Source organism: Saccoglossus kowalevskii, chromosome 2 (genome assembly GCF_978046115.1).
Source record: "Saccoglossus kowalevskii chromosome 2, keSacKowa6.1, whole genome shotgun sequence".
Lineage (NCBI taxonomy): Eukaryota > Metazoa > Hemichordata > Enteropneusta > Harrimaniidae > Saccoglossus > Saccoglossus kowalevskii.
Window position 1 is genome coordinate 35,307,793 of NC_140642.1, and position 27,196 is coordinate 35,334,988.

The following is a 27,196-nucleotide window of genomic DNA, read 5'->3' on the forward strand; positions in this document are numbered from 1 at the left end:
TAACCATTATATAGGTATATACTAGAATTGTGTTCATACATGGTGTATACACATCAGTTACCATTATATAGGTATATACTAGAATTGTGTTCATACATGGTGTATACACATCAGTAACCATTATATAGGTATATACTAGAATTGTGTTCATACATGGTGTATACACATTAGTAACCATTATATAGTTATATACTAGAATTGTGTTCATACATGGTGTATACACATCAGTTACCATTATATAGGTATATACTAGAATTGTGTTCATACATGGTGTATACACATCAGTTACCATTATATAGGTATATACTAGAATTGTGTTCATACATGGTGTATACACATTAGTAACCATTATATAGGTATATACTAGAATTGTGTTCATACATGGTGTATACACATCAGTTACCATTATATAGGTATATACTAGAATTGTGTTCATACATGGTGTATACACATCAGTAACCATTATATAGGTATATACTAGAATTGTGTTCATACATGGTGTATACACATCAGTAACCATTATATAGATATATACTAGAATTGTGTTCATACATGGTGTATACACATCAGTAACCATTATATAGGTATATACTAAAATTGTTTTCATACATGGTGTATACACATCAGTAACCATTATATAGGTATATACTAGAATTGTGTTCATACATGGTGTATACACATCAGTAACCATTATATAGGCAAATAGTAGAAGATTATACATGTGAAAATTATTTGAGGTAAAAACAGCAAATTAAAAACAAATAAGTCAAATAAAATGTCGATTAAAATCTAATTCTATTTTTCCAAGCTAACATCAAACTCAAAGTAAACTGTATACAAAGTATTATTCAAATTCATCTGGCTGGTAAAGATCTTCGTTCAGTCATTAATGCAGGACTAATGAAATCAGCGTTAGATGTACTAGTTCTGTAGTAGTCTGAAACAAAAGAAACATATTTGCTATTAAATCACTCAGAGATCCAGCTAAAGCAGAATATCACTCATAGCCCCACATGGAGCTCTAATTTATTGCTACCTTTTTGTTTCATTTTAGTTAGATACCGAAGTGAAAGTCATTATTCAGTTTTGATGACCCGAATAAGGAAAAACTGATCAAGGTGCAGTTTTGTATCAATAATTTCTCAGAGGTTCATTAAAACTGAATATTGACCAAGTAATAATAATACCAAATGTTATGCCGCACACAACATAAACTGAATATTGACCAAGTAATAATAATACCAAATGTTATGCCACACACAACATAAATTGAATATTGACCAAGTAATAATAATACCAAATGTTATGCCGCACACAACATAAACTGAATATTGACCAAGTAATAGTAATACCAAATGTTATGCCGCACACAACATCAACTGAATATTGACCAAGTAATAATAATACCAAATGTTATGCCGCACACAACATAAACTGAATATTGACCAAGTAATAATAATACCAAATGTTATGCCGCACACAACATAAACTGAATATTGACCAAGTAATAATAATACCAAATGTTATGCCGCACACAACATAAACTGAATATTCACCAAGTAATAATAATACCAAATGTTATGCCGCACACAACATAAACTGAATATTGACCAAGTAATAGTAATACCAAATGTTATGCCGCACACAACATAAACTGAATATTGACCAAGTAATAATAATACCAAATGTTATGCCGCACACAACATAAACTGAATATTGACCAAGTACAATGTAATAATAATACCAAATGTTATGCCGCACACAACATAAACTGAATATTGACCAAGTAATAATAATACCAAATGTTATGCCGCACACAACATAAATTGAATATTGACCAAGTAATAATAATACCAAATGTTATGCCGCACACAACATAAATTGAATATTGACCAAGTAATAATAATACCAAATGTTATGCCGCACACAACATAAATTGAATATTGACCAAGTAATAATAATACCAAATGTTATGCCGCACACAACATAAACTGAATATTGACCAAGTAATAATAATACCAAATGTTATGCCGCACACAACATAAACTGAATATTGACCAAGTAATAATAATACCAAATGTTATGCCGCACACAACATAAACTGAATATTGACCAAGTAATAATAATACCAAATGTTATGCCGCACACAACATAAACTGAATATTGACCAAGTAATAATAATACCAAATGGTATGCCGCACAAAACATAAACTGAATATTGACCAAGTAATAATAATACCAAATGTTATGCCGCACACAACATAAACTGAATATTGACCAAGTAATAATAATACCAAATGTTATGCCGCACACAACATAAACTGAATATTGACCAAGTAATAATAATACCAAATGTTATGCCGCACACAACATAAACTGAATATTGACCAAGTAATAATAATACCAAATGTTATGCCGCACACAACATAAACTGAATATTGACCAAGTAATAATAATACCAAATGTTATGCCGCACACAACATAAACTGCATATTGACCAAGTAATAATAATACCAAATGTTATGCCGCACACAACATAAATTGAATATTGACCAAGTAATAATAATACCAAATGTTATGCCGCACACAACATAAATTGAATATTGACCAAGTAATAATAATACCAAATGTTATGCTGCACACAACATACCGGTAAACTGAATATTGACCAAGTAATAATAATACCAAATGTTATGCCGCACACAACATAAACTGAATATTGACCAAGTAAAAATAATACCAAATGTTATGCCGCACACAACATAAATTGAATATTGACCAAGTAATAATAATACCAAATGTTATGCCGCACACAACATAAATTGAATATTGACCAAGTAATAATAATACCAAATGTTATGCCGCACACAACATTAATTGAATATTGGAATCCCTAGATGTTTGTTATTATATATGCTACAACTGTCACTGATTTGTTATTGTCGACCATGTGACTACATTCTGACAAATCATTATAAAGACCATGAACATGAGATATACAGTTTGTAATTATAAATATTACTACATATAAACAATTTTGCACAAGATAGGTGATTAGGAAAATCACTGGTTATCAAGAACGTTTATAGTGTATACTAACCGGCAGTGTTATCAGTATGAAACAAATGTGATGTCATCGGCCTTGGCTCTTTCTTCTTCATCTCATCCATTGTTAACAGCTGTGCATCTGTAAAACTAAAATACAGCAAAAACCTGTGTTATTGACCACCTCTATATAAAGACAACCTGCCTATAGTGACCCCATTTAAGCAGTCCCATAACATGCACAACATTGCTTGCTACATCATTATATAACAGTCATTTTGGCTATCAAAAGAGGCTTTCAATAGGTCATGTGATAATGTACACGTATGAACAATGTCTGATGTGACCAATCTTTCAGCAATATTTAGCTGATTCTGTTTGTTTAGAAGCCAAAATAATTATAATAATAATTTAATAGCATTTAGTTTCTAAAACAATTTTTAATTTCCGCTAATCAAACTTATTTGATTTCGATTTTGATGACTTCAAATTAAATATTATGTCAAATGTATGAAGTCCTCTTGGTGGTCGCTATACACTTACTTTCGTTGATAAATTGGACGATAATCATAGCCCATAATGGAGGCTGTACCCACTGGTGTAGGAAGACTGATAGGTTGGCCTGGTAAAGTTAGATGTCGTGCAAATTCACTGTAATCAATATTGCCTTTCTGATCTGAATTACATCTGGAATGAAATGGTAATACAACAACAATAACATTACTTATCTTGCTATCAAATATGCATGTTTAAGATTGAACATTTTCTGAACAATTTTATTTTAGGCTCATTTTTTTTTTTAATCTGATTCTGAAACTCAATATGACCTACCGGTAATCAATAACATGTTAGTTAAATTACACATGGCTTGTCCTGCATATGTAAAGCTATGCAGATTATAGCATCGAATGAAGAATGTCATCTATGCATACAGATTAACCATACATATAAGTTTGATAGTAATCACCTAATAGACATTTACCGTTCACTGCGATATCCTGCATTATGTGTGAAATTTAACGTAAAAACAGAACAAACACCGTGTGGGATTCAACAAACACGAAAGTATTTTGGGGATATTTCCACGCTTAATAATGTGCTGTACACATTTGATGATGGTCAATTTTGATGGAGTATCTAAATGCAATATTCCCAATTCAAAGATTGGTCTTTCAACTTTGAGCTATGAAAAAATCTCGTGGTTGAATGGAAAATCACCTATTAGAATGTAGACTCATAACTCTTTAATAGATTCTATAGATATAGATTCACAACGTAGAGCAAACACAGAGTGTTGAAGTTATCATTTAAGTTGAATGATCTGATCTTAAGTCAACACTATTGTTAATTTATTTATCATGAACTTCAACAAAATTTACCAATCAATCTGATTGTTAGAAATCATGACTGCACTTCCCTCCCTATTTTGCTGAATGGTTTATAGCCCTAATTAATACCAGCACTGCCCCTTTAATATGGTAAAGCAAGTGAACATTTCTAGAAGTTTGTTATTAAATTCATTAAAAGTTAAAACACTAATTCAAAGTTATTGAGCAAAAAGTTAAAACAACATTTATAAATAAATAAAATATTTTAAAAGAAAAAAAAGTTTCTAGCATGCAATGTCTTGATTTTTCACTACACTATAAATACCCCAAATCACCAAAGATACAATGTTTGAAAGATCAACTCCAAAACCTATACTAGCCAACTATACCTACAGATTTACCATATATAAATAAGTTTGCTAATGATTGACTGAATATTATTATAGTTTATGCCGATGCCGGACGACAGACATATTGTTGCTACTTCACTTGATTATGAACCAGCCAAAAAAAGAAGAAGCATGATCATAATGTTTGTTCTCTGTGTCACAATACCATATGTTACTTTTGTTTTTATGCAACTGTAATTTACTACTACTAACCTGTCCATCATTTTATCCAGCAATCCATCATAAAGATTCAGTTGCAATCTGGTGCAGATTGTCTTGATGTCATCTCTGGACACTTTACCAGTTTGATGTGCATCACATTCTAAAAATGCACGTCTCAGATTCAAACTAAGAGGACAGATATTCCTGAAACAATATCAACAAATGTCAGTAGCAGTATTTGCACCACACAATAATCTCTTATGTATTGTTATCGTCCCTCCGTTAAAGTGTCAATTTAAAATATATATCCATTACCTTTTATTGAGCACATTTCGTAGTTGTCCTTGTAAATGTTTGAGACCAGAATCAAACGTATCATCATTATCACAAGTGTTTTTACTGAAACAAATGAAAGCAAATGTTAAAATATATATTTTCAAGTGAAGTAATTATGTATAATTGAGAGTTGATGTAAACCAGATTGCTGCTGACATTAAAACTAACCTGACACTTAAATGTTGGTGGTTCCCATCCTGCATATTCTTAACACCTGCTGGTTGCATTTTGTTACTTTTTGCATCATTGCCACTAGTTTTAGCGTCAATTTCATCAGATCCAAACAAGAAATGGGTTTCTTTACCATCATCCACTCTAGCTTGGCATCGCTCTTTATTTTCATTTATTCTTTGACAGATATTATCATTGTTGTGATTAGTGTACACATCCCTGGCCTCCGATATTTCAGCTTTTGGAGTCCCGTCACTATCCAGATAATTGTATCTTGCTGGTTTGACATGGAGTGGAGTCATTGCACGAAAACCTTCCGGTGGACCAGTAAAATCATTATGAGATACTGTTGAATATACAATATAAGTAAAAAAAAATAAAAGTTGTCAAAAATTATTTTTTCTACAGTTATTAATATTGTCTATCTTGACTGTACATCATGGGAATGCCGAGATCCAAAAAGTTTAAAACAGAATCAGCAAACTTCTTTGTGTGGAGTTGGGTCAAACCCTGGTAGCAGCCATGTTTGTTTTTATTATTACAGGACACTTACTCTCATAATCATTCCATATTTGGAATTCTCATTTCCTAATATGGTAGGATGAAAATACCCAGTAAAATACCACAAAATTACAGCACGCTGTAACTCATGGCGTTACGGTGACAGATGCATAATAATAAATATCATACGATACTTACGTGAGTTCAGCCTATCTTGACTGTACTTATATTTATCACATGTTAACACTACATGGGTGGTATTTAATTTCTCATGGTTTTTCTTCACTTCGTCTTTGAGTGAAGTCCTCTGTGGATCAATTGCAAAATCAGGTTTCAAGTTATAATGAGATCATCCAAAAAATGTGTGTCTATTCAACTCAGCTGATAGTATACTCATAGTATGTAGTAGTGTGTCTATTCAACTCAGATGATAGTATACTCTTAGTGTGTAGTAGTGTGTCTATTCAACTCAGATGATAGTATACTCTTAGTATGTAGTAGTGTGTCTATTCAACTCAGATGATAGTATACTCATAGTGTGTAGTAGTGTGTCTATTCAACTCAGATGATAGTATACTCATAGTGTGTAGTAGTGTGTCTATTCAACTCAGATGATAGTATACTCATAGTGTGTAGTAGTGTGTCTATTCAACTCAGATGATAGTATACTCTTAGTGTGTAGTAGTGTGTCTATTCAACTCAGATGATAGTAAACTCATAGTATGTAGTAGTGTGTCTATTCAACTCAGATGATAGTATACTCTTAGTGTGTAGTAGTGTGTCTATTCAACTCAGATGAGAGTATACTCATAGTATGTAGTAGTGTGTCTATTCCACTCAGATGATAGTATACTCTTAGTGTGTCTATTCAACTCAGATGATAGTATACTTATAGTGTGTAGTAGTGTGTCTATTCAACTCAGAAGATAGTATACTCATAGTGTGTAGCAGTGTGTCTATTCAACTCAGATGATAGTATACTCTTAGTGTGTAGTAGTGTGTCTATTCAACTCAGATGAGAGTATACTCATAGTATGTAGTAGTGTGTCTATTCCACTTAGATGATAGTATACTCTTAGTGTGTCTATTCAACTCAGATGATAGTATACTTATAGTGTGTAGTAGTGTGTCTATTCAACTCAGAAGATAGTATACTCATAGTGTGTAGCAGTGTGTCTATTCAACTCAGATGATAGTATACTCATAGTGTGTAGTAGTGTGTCTATTCAACTCAGATGATAGTATACTCTTAGTGTGTAGTAGTGTGTCTATTAAACTCAGATGATAGTATACTCATAGTGTGTAGTAGTGTGTCTATTAAACTCAGATGATAGTATACTCATAGTGTGTAGTAGTGTGTCTATTCAACTCAGATGATAGTATACTCTTAGTGTGTAGTAGTGTGTCTATTCAACTCAGATGATAGTATACTCATAGTGTGTAGTAGTGTGTCTATTCAACTCAGATGATAGTATACTCATAGTATGTAGTAGTGTGTCTATTCAACTCAGATGATAGTATACTCATAGTATGTAGTAGTGTGTCTATTCAACTCAGATGATAGTATACTCATAGTGTGTAGTAGTGTGTCTATTCAACTCAGATGATAGTATACTCTTAGTGTGTAGTAGTGTGTCTATTCAACTCAGATGATAGTAAACTCATAGTATGTAGTAGTGTGTCTATTCAACTCAGATGATAGTATACTCTTAGTGTGTAGTAGTGTGTCTATTCAACTCAGATGATAGTATACTCATAGTATGTAGTAGTGTGTCTATTCAACTCAGATGATAGTATACTCATAGTGTGTAGTAGTGTGTCTATTCAACTCAGATGATAGTATACTCATAGTATGTAGTAGTGTGTCTATTCAACTCAGATGATAGTATACTCATAGTGTGTAGTAGTGTGTCTATTCAACTCAGATGATAGTATACTCATAGTGTGTAGTAGTGTGTCTATTCAACTCAGATGATAGTATACTCTTAGTATGTAGTAGTGTGTCTATTCAACTCAGATGATAGTATACTCATAGTATGTAGTAGTGTGTCTATTCAACTCAGATGATAGTATACTCATAGTGTGTAGTAGTGTGTCTATTCAACTCAGATGATAGTATACTCATAGTGTGTAGTAGTGTGTCTATTCAACTCAGATGATAGTATACTCATAGTGTGTAGTAGTGTGTCTATTCAACTCAGATGATATGATGTGTAGTTTATATGATTACTTACCAGACTGCTTAACCCCTCTGGATGCATAAATTGACTCTTATTAACAGTTATAACAGGTTCATCTCCATTTACTTCATGCATTACCTAATAATAAAATAGGACAATATATTATAATAATTCTACATGAATCATAACTGAAAGTTTAGAAAGCACTGCCGTATGTTGAAGGAGAAGCATGAAATAATAATTAAAATTGAATTTGGCGCTAAACTCTTTGTAAAAGAAATATGATCTTCAAAACTGATTTTGATAATACTAACTAGAACATTTTTCTGGAAACTTCATTGATAAAATGCTTGAAAATATATATGGATATATATATGGTTTTATATATGGATAATATGGCCAAATATGGTTACTCAGGGTGTTCTAATCAGCTTATGTACAAATGCAAACAAAGATGTGACAAAGTGTTACAATGATTTTGTAATAAAAGTGAACTTACCTTAGATGAGATAGGTGCTGAATGTATGATGGGTTGAGAATACACACCAAAATAATCTATGCCATAAATAGACGCTGGTTGCTCTCTATCTGTTCCAAACTGAAAAATGAATTTAAACAATTTACAGCACTCTGTTATTGTATAATAAATTGAGTGAACGTGTAATATAACCAATGACAGAACATTACCGTATGAGTGAGTGATTGATTAAGGCATTGTATTGTCATAATTGATGAAAAACATACCTCGAAATGTGCAGCTGTGTGGTATTTCGTACCAAGCACATCACTTTCATGACGTAAACTTTTAGGATCCAAAGCTTCAGTTTTTGGTGCTAAATTAGTGATAGAATTACTAATATGAGGTAGTCGCACACTGTTTTCTTCTGCAGTTGAAAAAATATATTTCTCATTTAAAATTGGAATGCCTATTAAAAAGAATGTAGTTTAAGAATATTGGAAAACTAGTAACAACAGTACAGATTGAAACACACTAGTGATGGCAACTGTACAGATTGAAACCCACCAGTGATAGCAACTGTACAGATTGAAACCCACCAGTGATAGCAACTGTACAGATTGAAACCCACTAGTGATAGCAACTGTACAGATTGAAACCCACTAGTGATGGTAACTGTACAGATTGAAATCCACTAGTGATGGTAACTGTACAGATTGAAACCCACTAGTGATGGTAACTGTACAGATTGAAACCCACCAGTGATAGCAACTGTACAGATTGAAACCCACCAGTGATAGCAACTGTACAGATTGAAACCCACTAGTGATAGCAACTGTACAGATTGAAACCCACTAGTGATGGTAACTGTACAGATTGAAATCCACTAGTGATGGTAACTGTACAGATTGAAACCCACTAGTGATGGTAACTGTACAGATTGAAATCCACTAGTGATGGCAACTGTACAGATTGAAATCCACTAGTGATGGTAACTGTACAGATTGAAATCCACTAGTGATGGCAACTGTACAGATTGAAATCCACTAGTGATGATAACTGTACAGATTGAAACCCACTAGTGATGGTAACTGTATAGATTGAAACCCACTAGTGATGGTAACTGTACAGATTGAAACCCACTAGTGATGGCAACTGTACAGATTGAAACCCACTAGTGATGGTAACTGTACAGATTGAAATCCACTAGTGATGGTAACTGTACAGATTGAAATCCACTAGTGAAGACAACCGTACAGATTAAAACCCACTAGTGATGGTAACTGTACAGATTGAAACCCACTAGTGATGGCAATTGTACAGATTGAAATCCACTAGTGATGGTAACTGTACAGATTGAAATCCACTAGTGATGGTAACTGTACAGATTGAAACCCACTAGTGCTGGTAACTGTACAGATTGAAACCCACTAGTGATGGTAACTGTACAGATTGAAATCCACTAGTGAAGACAACCGTACAGATTAAAACCCACTAGTGATGGTAACTGTACAGATTGAAACCCACTAGTGATGGCAATTGTACAGATTGAAATCCACTAGTGATGGTAACTGTACAGATTGATATCCACTAGTGATGGTAACTGTACAGATTGAAATCCACTAGTGAAGACAACCGTACAGATTAAAACCCACTAGTGATGGCAACTGTACAGATTGAAACTCACTAGTGATGGCAATTGTACAGATTGAAATCCACTAGTGATGGTAACTGTACAGATTGAAACCCACTAGTGATGGCAACTGTACAGATTGAAACCCACTAGTGATGACAACTGTACAGATTGAAACCCACCAGTGATGGTAACTGTACAGATTGAAATCCACTAGTGATGGTAACTGTACAGATTGAAACCCACTAGTGATGGCAACTGTACAGATTGAAATCCACTAGTGATGGTAACTGTACAGATTGAAATCCACTAGTGATGGTAACTGTACAGATTGAAACCCACTAGTGATGGCAACTGTACAGATTGAAACCCACTAGTGATGGTAACTGTACAGATTGAAATCCACTAGTGATGGCAATTGTACAGATTGAAACCCACTAGTGATGGCAACTGTACAGATTGAAACCCACTAGTGATGGTAACTGTACAGATTGAAATCCACTAGTGATGGCAATTGTACAGATTGAAACCCACTAGTGATGGTAACTGTACAGATTGAAACCCACTAGTGATGGCAACTGTACAGATTGAAACCCACCAGTGATAGCAACTGTACAGACTGAAACCCACTAGTGATGGCAACTGTACAGATTGAAACCCACTAGTGATGACAACTGTACAGATTGAAACTCTGACATTTAAAATTAACAGCAAAACTAGTCTGCCCTTCAAAAGAATTATATAATAAAAACTCACTGCCATATTTTTTGATAAAATCGTCATATTTCACAGTACTATTAGAATCCTGCTCCAATTCATTTAATATATCTTGTACTTTGTATTGTGGTAATGGTAATGGCAATGTATTACATGCTGAAGAAATTTCGTCTTTCTCTAAACGTCCATTTCTGAAAATATATACAATAAAACACGAAGGCAACAGATTTAGTCATGTATTTATTTGGTGTTGAAAACAAATGATACAAACTTGTTACATATATCAACACTATTAACACACAGACTTCAGCATGATAAAAAGAAACAAGACATGAATGTCACAGTCCCCGTTATTTGATTATAAAGTAGTACAAGGAACATCAGCAAACAGGTGAATGAATATGTACTCTATGTGGGTACAACTCATCATGAAGTGATTTCCCAGAGAAGCAATTCCTCCTGATCCTCCGGACCGACAATATTTGACAGCCGGGGGATGACGATCGGTTGAGGATCGTGTCCTGGGATTTGGTTCTTGGCGAGAAACCCGTTTGTGACTTTAGTACAACTTGATCGTCCATAAAGGCGACACAACTGTCCGCGAAGGACAGTGCACCTAGCTCTGACCGGCGCCTACCTGAGGCGAGGGCCAGTAGGAAGACTGTTTTCCACGTCAAAAACTTGAGTGGTGCTTAAACAAGGGGATCAAAAGGAGGTCTGCTTAGGGCTGATTAAACAACCGACAGGTCCCAATTGGGCCTCTGATTATGGAAAGCAGTAAACAGTCTCCTAATAATGGGACAATCAGCTAGACTTGACCCCAAAGAGTTTTCTATGGCGGGGGATAAGGCTGACCTGTAGCCAACAATAGCTGCGTAGGACAGACCCACTTCGTCAAACAAGTGGACAAAAAAGTCTGCTACCTGAACGATAGAGGGATGGCATGGATCAATCTCCCTTCCACTACACCAACTGGTGTATGCTCGCCATTTCGAGTCATAGGCAGCATTGGTGCAATCCCTGTTCGCACTGGCCAGGACGTTGACAGCCTGCTTAGATAGACCTTTCGTCTGCGCGAGTCTACTGAGAACCTCCATGCTTGTAAGTGGTACACTGCTAGGCTTGTTGGTAGTGTGCCGTCCGGTTGGGACAGCAAGTCCGGTATGTCTGGCAGCACTACCGGTGTTTCGACTATCATTTCCAGCAGGAGCAGAAACCAGGCCTTGTTCGGCCAATTGGGCGCCACCAGAGTTAATAAGCAGGTGGGCTCTTGCCGAAGTTTCTCCAGTACCCGGTGAATTAGCGGGAAGGGAGGAAAGGCGTACGCATCCATGTGGGACCAGGGGATCGATAAGGCGTCCACGGCCCGGGGCTCCTGGCGTGTTACGTACGTCGGGAGCTTGGCGTTCCGGGGTGCGGCGAACAGGTCTATCTTTGGACCGTCCCACAGCCGAAACAGCCTGGAGGCTACCCACTGGGGGATCTGCCACTCCATGTTCTGGAGACGGAGGCACCTCGAAAGGGCGTCTGCCAGACCGTTTTTCACCCCTGGAAGGTGGTGTGCGGTTAGCTCCACATTGTATTCCAGGCACCAAAGGAAAATTTGCTCTGCTAGGACCAACAACAATGGGGAGTGCGTCCCCCCCCTCCTTGTTGATGTAGGAGACCACCACTGTGTTGTCTGTGTGGAGCAGGACTCTGTGGTCTCGAACTTCCGGTCGAAAACGTGAAAGTGCTAGGTGCACTGCTTTCAGCTCGAGCCAGTTGATATGGTGGTCCCGAACCCACTGCGAGGGCCATATTCCTTGGGCTCGTTTGTCCAATAGATGCACTCCCCGCCCTTGGAGGGAGGCGTTTGTTACCAGAGTCACAGCTGTGACGAGTGGGTCCACAGGGACCCCTGTCTGAGGTTGGTCAGTGACAACCACCAGGACAGGGTTTCCTTTACTTGGTCCGGCATCAATACTCGCCTGTTTAGTTCTCGTAGGTGAGCTCGGTGTTCCAATAACAAGCTGTGTAAACCTTAATAACCCCTTGTCTGGGTTGTGTATCAACCAGTCGTCTAGGTACGGATTGATGTGTATCGACATTTGGTGAAGCAGCAGTACTACCTGATTCATCACTCTGGTGAAGACGTAGGGTGCTGTGGATAACCCGAAGGGGAGCACCTGAAATTCGAATACTTAGCCCAGATGGACGAATCAAAGGAGAGGGCACCTTGCTGGGTGCATCGGTATGTGCAGGTAAGCGTCGCATAAGTCTAAAGAGGCTAGCCAGTCGAGCCGGTGGATGGAGAGTAGGACACAGGATGGTATCTCCATGCGGAACCGATCGAGAAGCACATACTGGTTTAGTCTGCTTAGGTCCAAAACCGGACGCCAGCCGCCTATAGATTTTGGTACTATGAATACATTTGAGTAGAAGCCCGGACTTAGTGCCGGCTGAACTATTCTGTGTATGACGCCCTTTCTTAGCAAACTGTCTACTTCCTGTCTGATTGCTTCCCCTGGCAGTGCCCACGAGGGGCGGTGGAGATGACAGTGGTATTCTGTAACCGCATGTGACCACCTGGAGCGTCCAGGGATCGGTTACCCGCTGCCTCCAAGCCGGAATACACCGGCGCAATCTGCGTGCGACAGGGATCTGTGGCAATGGGTTCGGCGGCTGCAAGAGGGGGGTTCTCCTCTACCCCCCCCCACCGTCGCAGAGGTAAGCGTCAAACATGCTTACCCCGCTGCCGGGGTTGAAGACCACCTGAGGAGGAGCCACCACCTGGGCCTCTCTTTCTCGGGTGCGCGCCGCTACCCTTCCCTCCCCCGGATAGGTACGAGCGCTTGCCTCCTGGCTGACTCTGTTTAGCGGAGCTAGTCCTAGGGCATTGTGCTTTCTGTGCTTGGGGTGCCCTTCGTTTACCCTTGGCAGTGGCCAACTGGCATGCAGATTTGACTTGGACCATTTGGTTTGTAACACCCCGAAGCTGTGCGACTGCACCCACTTTCTCCCATCAAAGAGGGTGGAGGATGTCCAGTCTGCGTAACTGGGGCGGTGGCGTACCCCCTGGCGTACCTCGGTGAAAACACACGCGTCAAAAAATGCGTGCCACTGCACAGTAGTAGCCCCGGCCAAGGGAACCATATGACACTGATATCGCACCTAGCTGTGTGGTGGCCTACCATTAACTGTGTTGCCTGGTCTAGGAGGCGAGTGCGTTCTGCATCTGAGGTCTCAGAGTTCTGGGCATGCATAAGAATGCACTCCAGTGTTGCGCCCACGAATTCAAGGAAATTGATGGGTCGCAACTCTGCCCTCAGGGCATGTTGGATAGTCTCAGAATGGGTCAATGAAAATGACCATGGAACATGGCCGTCCCCCTTCACCCGGTAAGCAAAACAGAAGTTTGTGGTACCGGGTCTGGGGAAAGAGCCTTGGGGTCCGGACAGGGTCTTCTGGTTTCATCCCACGAATTGGGGTCCGAATCCGAGATTGCCCCGATGGGGTAGTGTTTAGTCCAGCGAAAAGAGTTACGCAAAGATTACCCCAGCCCGGGGCTTTCAGCGTTACCTCCTCTGCGGCTGCCCCTCAACACTGTCTGCACGCCGTCCCCCACGCTCAGCGCTCAACTGGATCCCGGCGCCTGCGATCCCATCAGCGTAGAGGCAACCGTAAGTGGCTGCTTTAGGATCGAGGGTGGGGGAATATATATAGCGTCACCTGGACTGATAATATTCCGCGTCACCCCAACGGCATGGATCACCGAGTCATCCAGACGAAGACTCTAAAGGGCCGCCCGGAGTACCGGCTGTATCCGACACGAGCGAACTGCATCCTCTTTCACTTTAAATATGTGAGAGGGAGTGTGTTCGACTGTGCGTCTCATGACAGAGTCGGTTCCCTCTGGGGACGCTCGTGGGTCGGTAAGAAGAGAGTCAAAACCCACAGTGGAGACCGGACACAAGGATAAATTCGTTACTGTTGTACCGTTACCGCGTGATGAACCCTAGCTGGCTGAAAGTAGGGGGGTCAACATGTGTCGTGCCCTGCCCTGAAAGCCCTGCCCCTAGATCCGAGGCTTGGCTGCCAGCACCCAATTGGCATTCAGTGCCCGAGGCTCCAGAGGAGGCCCGGTGCAATTAGCCTGAGCTTCGGCCTCCCCCAAAATAGTGGGAGAGCCGCGGCTGGCAACGGGGTTCCCAGAAAAGAAACGTGTTTGAATGCAAATATGCTTTCGTGTTTCTTCCTGCTTGCCCACCAAGGGGACACAGTGGAGACAGCTCGCTCCGACTGCGTCTGATCTACCCGGCCTGCCAGGGATGCAATTGACCCGACAGTCCTTCGACCAAAGCCCTCAACTCGGAGGTAAACCCGGCGCCAAGCGAGGAAGGGTCCACAAAGAGACCCACAACGGGCCCCATAGGAGGAAAGCCTCCTGCAGCCGGTAAAATCAGGTAAACCACTGCCTGAAATAACAGACTGTGAGGATGCCCTTCGATTAGCGGGGGAGACCATGAATAATATCGGTACCTCCACCGTCGGGCCTCTTACTTGACGTCCCGGTACACGAAGTACCAGTAGCCGAGCGTGAGGACTTTCCACTCATGCAAAAACACACAACTCACTTTAACCAATTTGTTTACTGGACGCGCGACCTTGTTGAGACGCGGTCAGTCTCAGCGATTTTGATGGCTCTGAAAGAAAATCTCAGGCCTCAGAGCTCCAGTGAAAAAAACACACACCTTCACGCAAAGAACCCCGAACCCTGCACGCAGCTACGACAAAGTATCTTGGATGCGGGTTCTATGCTGGTAAATTCTGAATATAACCACTGCACGGTCACTCGAAACATGAGGAGACCAGAAATAAAACGGCAGCGAGCCCTGGTGCTGTCAGTACATCTATATATTGCTAAATACATTGTAAATAAAAGACGACATGCATGAGGGAAACGAATTACAGTTGTAAAAGGGGCCGCCATGAAACCAACATGTCGTTACGTAGTGGCGCCGGATTTTAATTCCTTTGTTGTGGAAAAGCATAACACACAAAGGGGAAAACGACACGATGGTAAATAGACAGGAAAAACTTATCCTACCAGCTAGAATGTCGGATGCCGCGGCTGCGGCGATGACCCACGCTAGAAACTCGGACAGAAAAAAGCAACAGAGCCAGGCAGAGCCGCTCAGAATCATTCCCCGACGAGGCAGAGAAAAAAGAAGAGTGATTGACAGCTACCTATGGCCCTGCCATGTGGCCTTGGGGTAAAAGAATCTTGAGGTCATGGGGCTTCCCCTGACCTAGATTCTATCTCTCCGTCACCGCAGAATCGCTGACCATAGTCTATGGTGGGTAATTGAACGTAGTGAATTCAATTATTCTGAGCATGCTCAGTTGCTCTGTCATTGTAGTAGAGAAAGGTAATTTTGGATGAAAATCTTAAACCCACTTAGGATTTTCAGATCTGGAAAAAAAAATTACGTGCATATGTAACACAGACTTGCCCAGTTTCATTGACATCTGATGCAGAGTCTCTGAGAAAATGTGAGAGATAACTTGAAAATGAGAAAGAAAGTAAAACAAGTACTCCGCGTACTAGTTAAGCTAATTATTTTTTATCACAGTTCCAACTATGCAAATAGTAGGTAGCCACGTCCTATATTGGATTACTTAATAGTTATTATTTGAAATATTTTTGTGTCAGACGACATTTCCAAACATTGAAGTTACTGCTGTCTTTTCTAACATTATTTGTCTATTATGCTAATTACAAGTGGCATGTGTCTCACAAATCCAATACTGCAGTGTGCAAATAGGTATACAGTTGGCTCTGAGAATCAAACTTGGAACCATCCTGATGATACACAAATACATGTAGCTAACCACTATACCATCGACCAAGTCAACAATTATTTATTATAATTATTTAAATATTTATTAGTTGTTGAACTACCTTGAATAAATCCATTTAGAAATGTGCTTAGACTAACATAAAATGGCCCTAAAGTCATTGATTGGCATGCATGTAACTGGTATTGTGAAGCCCTGATATGAGACAAAATGTGAAGTTATCTATGGATATATGGAGAAATATGTGAAGTCACCTGTGGGAATCTAATAGGGATGATATGGAGAAATATGTGAAGTCACCTGTGGGAATCTAATAGGGATGATATGGAGAAATATGTGAAGTCACCTGTGGGAATCTATTAGGGATGATATGGAGTAATATGTGAAGTCACCTGTGGGAATCTATTAGGGATGATATGGAGAAATATGTGAAGTCACCTGTGGGAATCTATTAGGGATGATATGGAGTAATATGTGAAGTCACCTGTGGGAATCTATTAGGGATGATATGGAGTAATATGTGAAGTCACCTGTGGGAATCTATTAATGATGATATGGATAAATATGTGAAGTCACCTGTGGGAATCTATTAGGGATGATATGGAGAAATATGTGAAGTCACCTGTGGGAATCTATTAGGGATGTTATGGAGAAATATGTGAAGTCACCTGTGGGAATCTATTAGGGATGATATGGATAAATATGTGAAGTCACCTGTGGGAATCTATTAGGGATGATATGGAGAAATATGTGAAGTCACCTGTGGGAATCTATTAGGGATGTTATGGAGAAATATGTGAAGTCACCTGTGGGAATCTATTAGGGATGGTATGGAGAAATATGTGAAGTCACCTGTGGGAATCTATTAGGGATGATATGGAGTAATATATGAAGTCACCTGTGAGAATCTATTAATGATGATATGGATAAATTTAGGCGAGGGTTCTTCGAACCCGCCTATTCACATAGTTCATACCCACCATAGACTCCAGTCAGTCAAAATGACTATTTTGAACTGTAGGCATTAATCAGCGATTCTGCCGGTGACGGAGAGATAGAATCCAGGTCAGGGGAAGCCCCATGACCTCAAGATTCTTTTACCCCCTACGTCACGAACCCACGTGACCGAGGCCACCTGGCAACGCCACAGGTAGCCGTCCATCACTCTGGTTCCTTTCGCTCCACCTCGAGGACTTAGACCAACGCGACGGAAAGAGTGGGGAGGTTGGGGGGGACCCGGAGTCTATGGTGGGTATGAACTATGTGAATAGGCGGGTTCGAAGAACCCTCGCCTAAATTCACTACGTTCAATTACCCACCATAGACTCCAGTCAGTCAAAATGACTATTTTGAACTGTAGGCAGAGTCAGACACCGATAGGTGGCGGGTTTTTCCGAGCAAACAGAAAAAAAGGAGAATGATGAAAGACTTTCCCCCAGTCCGGGATGAAAAACAAACCCAAAGACCTAAGTTAAGACCCAAGAAGGGTGGTGTCTTACCTTGCCTGTGCTGTCCCAGAAGCAAGAAGCCAATGCTGCTGTGGTGACAGGGTTCGGTGTGCCCGAGAAAGCTAGACCCAGTAGGACCGAAACAGTTCGCATGAGGGCGTAGGTCGACAGAAGCGAAACCTGGGAGCTTCCAGGAAGTGCTAGTGGAACAGCCAATCTGCCCGCAAAAATGCAGAGACTGACTTATCGCCTATGCGCAGAGGCCCCTGCAGTCGTTCGGGCTGGGTCAGCAAACAAGGCCTGACCCGCTACGACGGGGCCTAACCTGAAGAGACCCTGCTCAATAGATTGGGTGTCTCCTAGGTAGTAGTTGATGAAGACGTTCTGCGTTCTCCAGAAGCCTGCCCTCAGAATGTGTTTGAGGGGGGCACCTGACGCTAGCGCTAGTGAGTTAGCAATCGCACAGACCTCATGTTCTTGTACTTGGTGTCTCTGCAAGGTCTGTGTTGAGGAGGATAGTGTATTATAGACCTCCAGTACAGTCGCAGTAATCCACCTGGGGATGGAAGTCGGGGAAACCGGCTTATCCTGCTTGTCAGGGCCATAACACAAAAACATGTGTTTGGTTCCCCGTCTAGAAAACCTGGTATGGTTCTCGTAGCAACTCAGCGCTCGGACCGGGCAGAGAAGCAACTCCTCCTGATCTTCCGGACTGACAATATTTGCCAGCCGGGGGATGACGATCGGTTGAGGATCGTGTCCTGGGATTTGGTTCTTGGCGAGAACCCGATTCGTGTCTTAGTACAACTTGATCGCCCATAAAAGCGGCACAACCGTCCACAAAGGATAGTGCGCGCCTAGCTTTGACCGGCGTCTACCTGAGACGAGGGCCAGTAGGAAGACTATTTTCCACCTCAAAAAATTGAGTGGTGCTGATTGGAGAGGCTCAAAAGGCGGTCTGCTTAGAGCGGACAACACAGCCGACAAGTCCCAGTTGGGCAGTTCCCTTGCATGGGGTTTCAGCGTCTGGAAAGCAGTAAATAGTCTCCTAATAGTAGGACAATCGGTTAGTCTTGTTCCCGTACGTTTGAATGGTGGGGCACAAGGCCGACCTGTAGCCAACGATCGCTGCGTAGGACAAACCCACTTCGTCAAACAGGTGGACGAAGGGGCCTGCTACCTGGCCAATAGAGGGATGGTATCGATCAATCTCCCTTCCGCTACACTAACCAGTGTATGCTCGCAGCCTAGAAATGTAGGCTGCATTGGTGGAATCCCAGTTCGCCCTGGCCAGGACGTTGGCAGCCCGCTCAGATAAAGCTTTCGTATGGGCAGGTCTAATGAGAGCCTCTATGCGGGTAAGTGATACCCGCTGGGCTCGTGGTAGTGCACCGTCTGGTGGGGACGGCATGTCCGGTAAGTCCGGAAGCACTGCTGGTGTTTCGACTATCGTTTCCGACAGAAGTGGAAACTAGGCCCTGTTCGGCCAATTGGGTGCAACCAATGATAATATGCAGGTGTGCACCTGTCGAAGTCTTCTCCGGTGCCCGGTGGACTAGCGGGAAGGGAGGAAAAGCGTACACAACTAAGTGGATCCGGGGGGTAGCAAAGCGACCCTGGCCCAGGCTCCTGGAGTCAGCAGGAGTGTTACGTACGTCGGGAGCTTGGTGTTCCGGGGTGCGGCAAACGGTCTAACCTTGGACCGTCCACAGCCAAAACAGCCTGGAGGCTACCCACTGGGGTATCAGCCACTCCGTGTTCTGGAGACGGAGTCGCCCTGAAAGGGCGTCGCCAGACTGTTCCTCACCCCTGGAAGGTGGTGTGCGGTTAGCTCCCCATTGTATTCCAGGCACCAAAGGAGGATTTTGCTCCGCTAGGACTGACAACGATGGGGAATGCGTCCCCCCCTCCTTCTTGAAGGAGACCACCGCTGCGTTGTCTGTGCGGAGCAGGACTCTGTGGTCTCGAACTACGGGTAGAAAGCGTGGTAGTGCTAATTGTACACTGCTCACAGTTCGAGCTGGTTGATATGGTGGTCCCAAAACTATGCGGGAGCCATATCTTTGTCCAATAGATGCGCTCCCCAACCCTGGGGGGGGGCATTTGTTACCAGAGTCATGCCTGGGGCGAGCTGGTCCAAGGGGGCCCCTCTGCCCGAGGTTGGTCAGTGACGACCACCAGGGCAGGGCTTCCTTCACTTGGTCCGAGATCGAAACCCGCCTATCTAGTTCCCATAGAAGAGCTCGGCGATATAACAAGTGTTATACCGGGCGGCTGCGTAGTGCGACCTGGGGAACGACCCTTCGAACCGAGGTCATCATTCCGATGATCCGCATTAGTTCACGGAGGGACATCGAGGGAACGCTGACTAGGCATTCGGCTAGGCTGCTTAGCGCTAAGCAATATGCTTGAAATAGCTAAGCCAAGCTTACCTCTGTGTCAAAACTCCATGCCCAGGGACACCAACTGCGCGTTGGCTCGAGGTGGGACTTGTCGATTTACTAACGAGCCCAGCTGGTGAAGTAAATCCTGTGTTAGCCTGATGCGTTTGGCCATTACCCCTTGCCCGGGTTGTTGGTAACCAGTAGTCTGGGTACGGATTGAGGTGTACCGACATCTGGTGAAGCAGCAGCACTACCTGTTTCATCCCTCTGGTGAACACGTAGAGCGCTGTGCCTAACCCGAACGGAGGGGGGGCACCGAAGTTCGAATACTTGGCCCAGCTGGGCGATTCGAAGGAGATGGCAACTCGCTAGGTGCATCGGTACGTGCAGGTAGGCCCCGCTTAAATCTAGCGGGGCTAGCCAGTCAAAACGGTGGATGGAGAGAAGAACCCTGAATGGTGTCTCCATGTGGAACCGATCGAGGGGCACGTACTGATTCAGTCTGTCTAGGTCCAAAACTGGACGCCTGCCACTTGTAGATTTGGTACTACGAACACATTTGGGTAGAAGCCTGGACTTAGTTCCGGCTGATGTACCCTGTGTATGGCGTCTTTCCCCAGCAAACTGCTACTTCCTGTCTGATTGCTTCCGCCTTGCGGGAGTCCCCTGGCAGTGCCCAACAGGGGAGACACTGACGGGGGGAAGTGGAGATTTCAGCGGTATGCCGTAAATGGATGTCACCACCTGGGAAGGTCCAGGGGTCGTTCACCCGTCGTCTCCAAACCGGACTACACCGGCGCAATCTGTGTACGACAGGGATGTGTGGCCATGTGTTCGGCAGTTGCAAGGGGGAGGGTGCTCCCTTCCCCCATGAGGCGAGTTCCCCAAGGCCTGAAGTAGTCACTAAGTTGTGACCTGGCCACTCACCGAACACGTGCCTGTCTCTCCCGGTTGCAGAGGTGAGCGTCAAACATGCTTCCCCTGCTGCCGGGTAGACATCCGCCCAGAGAGGGTGAGGAGCCACCACCTGGCTCTTACCTCCCTGGGGGCACGCCACTACCCTTCCCTCCCATGGAAGGGTATAAGCGCTTGCCTCCTGGCTGACTCTGGCTAGTGGGCAACGCCCTAGGGCGTTGTGTTTTCTGTGCTTGGGGTGCCCTCCGCTTGCCCATGGCAGGACCAACTGGCTAGCGGATTCAATCTGAACCCTCTGATTCATTGCACTCCGAAGCTCCGAGACTGTACCCACCATTCTCTGAACAAAGAGGGTGGAGGGTATCCAGTCTGCGTCACTGAGGTGGGGACGTACCCCGGCTCAGCTTGTCGGCGAAAACACATGCGTCTAAGGCCGCGTCTCGTAGCACAGTAGTGGCCCTGGCCAAGCGAGCCAGGCAACACTAGGGGGTGTCGCACGTAGATGTGCGGTGGCCCACCAGTAAAAATGTCGCCTGGTCTAGGAGGCTGGTGCGTTCTGCCTCCAAGGTCACCAGAGTGCTGGGCACGCATAATAATGCGCTCAAGCAACTCTGCCCTCAGGGCTAGATGGGTCGTCCTCAATTGGCAAAGACACCCATGGAACGCGGCTATCCCCCTTTGCCCGGTTTGCCAAATTCATGGTACCGGGGTCTGGGGAAGGAGCCTTGGAATCCGGTTGGGGGTGTTTTGGTCTCATCCCACGCTATGGGGTCTGATCCCGAAATACACCGACCGGGTGGCGTTTGGTCCAGTGGGAAATGTTGCCTAACGTTATCCCCACACGGGGGCCTTAAGCATTACATCCTCCGCGGCTGACCAACGCTGCCCATCAACACCGTTTGCATGCTCTGCGCCCCACTCCGCACTCAGACGGACAGGGGAGAGATGTGCCGACGGGGTTGCTTTGGATCCCGACACCCGTGATCCCATAAGCGTTGAAGCAACCTTAGGTGGTCGCTTTAGGATCAAGGGTGGGGGGTATATACATCGTATCACTGGGATCGATGATACTCCGCCTCACCCCAAAAGCGTGGCTCACCGAGTCATATAGATGGAAGACTCTGAGGGACCGCCCAGAGTACCGGCTGTATCCAACGCGAGTGAACTGCGTCTCCTCTAACTTAAAATATGTGAGAGGGAGCGTGTTCGACTGTGCGTCTCATGACAGGGTCGGTTCCTTCTGGGGACGCCCGTGGGCCGGTAAGAAAGGAGTCAAAACCCACAGCGGGGACCGGACACAAGGATAAATTCGTTACCGTTGTACCGTTACCGCGTGACAAACCCTAGCTGGCTGAAAGTGGGGGGGGGGGTCAACGCGTGCCCTGCCCTGAAAGCCCTGCCCCGAGATCGGAGACTTGGCTGCCAGCACCCCGTTGGCATTCAGTGCCCGCGGATCCAGAGAAGGACCGGTGCAATTAGCCTGAGCCTCGGCCACCACCCAAAATAGTGGGAGAGCCGTGACTGGGAACGGGGGTTCCCCGGAAGAGACGTGTTTGAATGCAAACATGCTTTCGTGTCTCTTCCTGCTAGCCCACCGAGGGGACACAGTGGAGACAGCTCGCTCCGACTGCGTCTGATCTACCCGGCCTGCCAGGGACGCAATTGCCCCGACAGTCCTTCGACCAAAGCCCTCAACTCGGAGGCAAACCCGGTGCCGTGCGAGGAAGGGTCCACAAAGAGACCCGCAACGGGCCCCATAGGAGGAAAGCCTCCAGGGGCACAGTCTCGCTGCAGCCGGTAAAATCGGGTAAACCACCGCCTGAAAAAAAACAGACTGTGAGGATGCCCTCCGATCGGCGGAGGAGACCGAGAAAAATATCGGTACCTCCACCGTCGGGCCTCTTACTCGACGTCCCGGTACATGAAGTACCGGTAGCCAAGCGTGAGGACTTTCCACTCATGCAAAACACGCAACTCACTTTAACCGATTTGTTTACTGGACGCGCGACCTTGCTGTGACGCGGTCATGCAGTCTCAGCGATCTTGATGGCTCTGAAAGAAAATCTCAGGTCTCAGAACTCCAGTGAAAAAAACACGCTTTCACGCAAAAACCCCGAAACCCGCACGTAGCTACGACAAAGTATCTCGGATGCGGTTTCTATGCTGGTAAATTCTGAATATAACCACTGCACGGTCGACTCGAAACACGAGGAGACCGGAAAGAAAAACGGCAGCGAGCCCTGGTGCTGTCATTACACATATATATTGCTAAATACATTAAAAATAAAAGACGACATGCATGAGGGAAACGAATTACAGTTGTAAAAGGTGCCGCCATGAAATCAACATGTGACCACGTAGTGGCGCCGGATTTTGATTTCTTTGCTGTGAAAAATACTACACACAAAGGGGAAAACGACACGAGGGTAAAAAAAGACAAGGAAAACTTATCCTACCAGCTACCATGTCGGATGCCGAGCAGCGGCAACAACCCAAGCTATAAATCCGGACAGGAAAAAAAAAGCAGGCGATCCAGCAGAGCTCGCTAAATTTCATCTTCACTCGAGGCGGAGAGAAATTAAGAGTGATGGACGGCTACCTGTGGCGTTGCCAGGTGGCCTCGGTCACGTGGGTTCGTGACGTAAGGGGTAAAAGAATCTTGAGGTCATGGGGCTTCCCCTGACCTGGATTCTATCTCTCCGTCACCGGCAGAATCGCTGATTAATGCCTACAGTTTAAAATAGTCATTTTGACTGACTGGAGTCTATGGTGGGTAATTGAACGTAGTGAATATGTGAAGTCAGCTGTGGGAATCTATTAGGGATGATATGGATAAATATGTGAAGTCACCTGTGGGAATCTATTAGGGATGATATGGATAAATATGTGAAGTCACCGGTGGGAATCTATTAGGGATGATATGGAGTAATATGTGAAGTCACCTGTGGGAATCTATTAGGGATGATATGGATAAATATGTGAAGTCACCTGTGGGAATCTATTAGGGATGATATGGAGAAATATGTGAAGTCACCTGTGGGAATCTATTAGGGATGATATGGAGTAATATGTGAAGTCACCTGTGGGAATCTATTAGGGATGATATGGAGTAATATGTGAAGTCACCTGTGGGAATCTATTAATGATGATATGGATAAATATGTGAAGTCACCTGTGGGAATCTATTAGGGATGATATGGAGAAATATGTGAAGTCACCTGTGGGAATCTATTAGGGATGATATGGAGAAATATGTGAAGTCACCTGTGGGAATCTATTAGGGATGATATGGAGAAATATGTGAAGTCACCTGTGGGAATCTATTAGGGATGATATGGAGTAATATGTGAAGTCACCTGTGGGAATCTATTAGGGATGATATGGAGAAATATGTGAAGTCACCTGTGGGAATCTATTAGGGATGATGTGGAGAAATATGTGAAGTCACCTGTGGGAATCTATTAGGGATGATATGGAGAAATATGTGAAGTCACCTGTGGGAATCTATTAGGGATGATATGGAGAAATATGTGAAGTCACCTGTGGGAATCTATTAGGGATGATATGGAGAAATATGTGAAGTCACCTGTGGGAATCTATTAGGGATGATATGGAGTAATATGTGAAGTCACCTGTGGGAATCTATTAGGGATGACATGGAGAAATATGTGAAGTCACCTGTGGGAATCTATTAGGGATGATATGGAGTAATATGTGAAGTCACCTGTGGGAATCTATTAGGGATGACATGGAGAAATATGTGAAGTCACCTGTGGGAATCTATTAGGGATGATATGGAGTAATATGTGAAGTCACCTGTGGGAATCTATTAGGGATGATATGGAGTAATATGTGAAGTCACCTGTGAGAATCTATTAGGGATGATATGGAGTAATATGTGAAGTCACCTATGGGAATCTATTAGGGATGATATGGAGAAATATGTGAAGTCACCTGTGGGAATCTATTAGGGATGACATGGAGAAATATGTGAAGTCACCTGTGGGAATCTATTAGGGATGATATGGATAAATATGTGAAGTCACCTGTGGGAATCTATTAGGGATGATATGGAGAAATATGTGAAGTCACCTGTGGGAATCTATTAGGGATGTTATGGAGAAATATGTGAAGTCACCTGTGGGAATCTATTAGGGATGATATGGAGAAATATGTGAAGTCACCTGTGGGAATCTATTAGGGATGATATGGAGTAATATATGAAGTCACCTGTGGGAATCAATTAGGGATGATATGGAGAAATATGTGAAGTCACCTGTGGGAATCTATTAGGGATGATATGGATAAATATGTGAAGTCACCTGTGGGAATCTATTAGGGATGATATGGATAAATATGTGAAGTCACCTGTGGGAATCTATTAGGGATGATATGGAGTAATATGTGAAGTCACCTGTGGGAATCTATTAGGGATGATATGGAGTAATATGTGAAGTCACCTGTGGGAATCTATTAGGGATGATATGGAGTAATATGTGAAGTCACCTGTGGGAATCTATTAATGATGATATGGATAAATATGTGAAGTCACCTGTGGGAATCTATTAGGGATGATATGGAGAAATATGTGAAGTCACCTGTGGGAATCTATTAGGGATGTTATGGAGAAATATGTGAAGTCACCTGTGGGAATCTATTAGGGATGATATGGAGAAATATGTGAAGTCACCTGTGGGAATCTATTAGGGATGATATGGAGTAATATGTGAAGTCACCTGTGAGAATCTATTAATGATGATATGGATAAATATGTGAAGTCACCTGTGGGAATCTATTAGGGATGATATAGAGAAATATGTGAAGTCACCTGTGGGAATCTATTAGGGATGATATGGATAAATATGTGAAGTCACCTGTGGGAATCTATTAGGGATGATATGGAGTAATATGTGAAGTCACCTGTGGGAATCTATTAGGGATGATATGGATAAATATGTGAAGTCACCTGTGGGAATCTATTAGGGATGATATGGAGAAATATGTGAAGTCACCTGTGGGAATCTATTAGGGATGATATGGAGAAATATGTGAAGTCACCTGTGGGAATCTATTAGGGATGATATGGAGAAATATGTGAAGTCACCTGTGGGAATCTATTAGGGATGATATGGAGAAATATGTGAAGTCACATGTGGGAATCTATTAGGGATGATATGGATAAATATGTGAAGTCACCTGTGGGAATCTATTAGGGATGATATGGATAAATATGTGAAGTCACCTGTGGGAATCTATTAGGGATGATATGGAGTAATATGTGAAGTCACCTGTGGGAATCTATTAGGGATGATATGGATAAATATGTGAAGTCACCTGTGGGAATCTATTAGGGATGTTATGGAGAAATATGTGAAGTCACCTGTGGGAATCTATTAGGGATGATATGGAGAAATATGTGAAGTCACCTGTGGGAATCTATTAGGGATGATATGGAGAAATATGTGAAGTCACCTGTGGGAATCTATTAGGGATGATATGGAGTAATATGTGAAGTCACCTGTGGGAATCTATTAGGGATGATATGGAGTAATATGTGAAGTCACCTGTGGGAATCTATTAATGATGATATGGATAAATATGTGAAGTCACCTGTGGGAATCTATTAGGGATGATATGGAGAAATATGTGAAGTCACCTGTGGGAATCTATTAGGGATGTTATGGAGAAA

General features: G+C 42.9%; 1 protein-coding gene across 1 annotated transcript in view; it reads right to left on the reverse strand.

Annotated features, from left to right (window-relative positions):
* Positions 1-803: 803 nt before the first annotated feature.
* The window catches only part of LOC102809785 (uncharacterized), a 55,213-nt gene continuing 28,820 nt past the window's right edge, over positions 804-27,196 (reverse strand). Inside the window, exons 9-19 of the mRNA XM_085505802.1 lie at positions 10,959-11,110; positions 8,857-9,038; positions 8,612-8,710; positions 8,167-8,250; positions 6,131-6,239; positions 5,429-5,777; positions 5,240-5,323; positions 4,976-5,128; positions 3,589-3,732; positions 3,101-3,195; positions 804-937 (exon numbers count right to left, since the gene is read on the reverse strand). Of these exons, the coding sequence (XP_085361928.1) occupies positions 855-937; positions 3,101-3,195; positions 3,589-3,732; positions 4,976-5,128; positions 5,240-5,323; positions 5,429-5,777; positions 6,131-6,239; positions 8,167-8,250; positions 8,612-8,710; positions 8,857-9,038; positions 10,959-11,110 (1,534 nt within the window). The 3' untranslated portion in view covers positions 804-854. The remainder of the gene's footprint in view (positions 938-3,100; positions 3,196-3,588; positions 3,733-4,975; positions 5,129-5,239; positions 5,324-5,428; positions 5,778-6,130; positions 6,240-8,166; positions 8,251-8,611; positions 8,711-8,856; positions 9,039-10,958; positions 11,111-27,196) is intronic.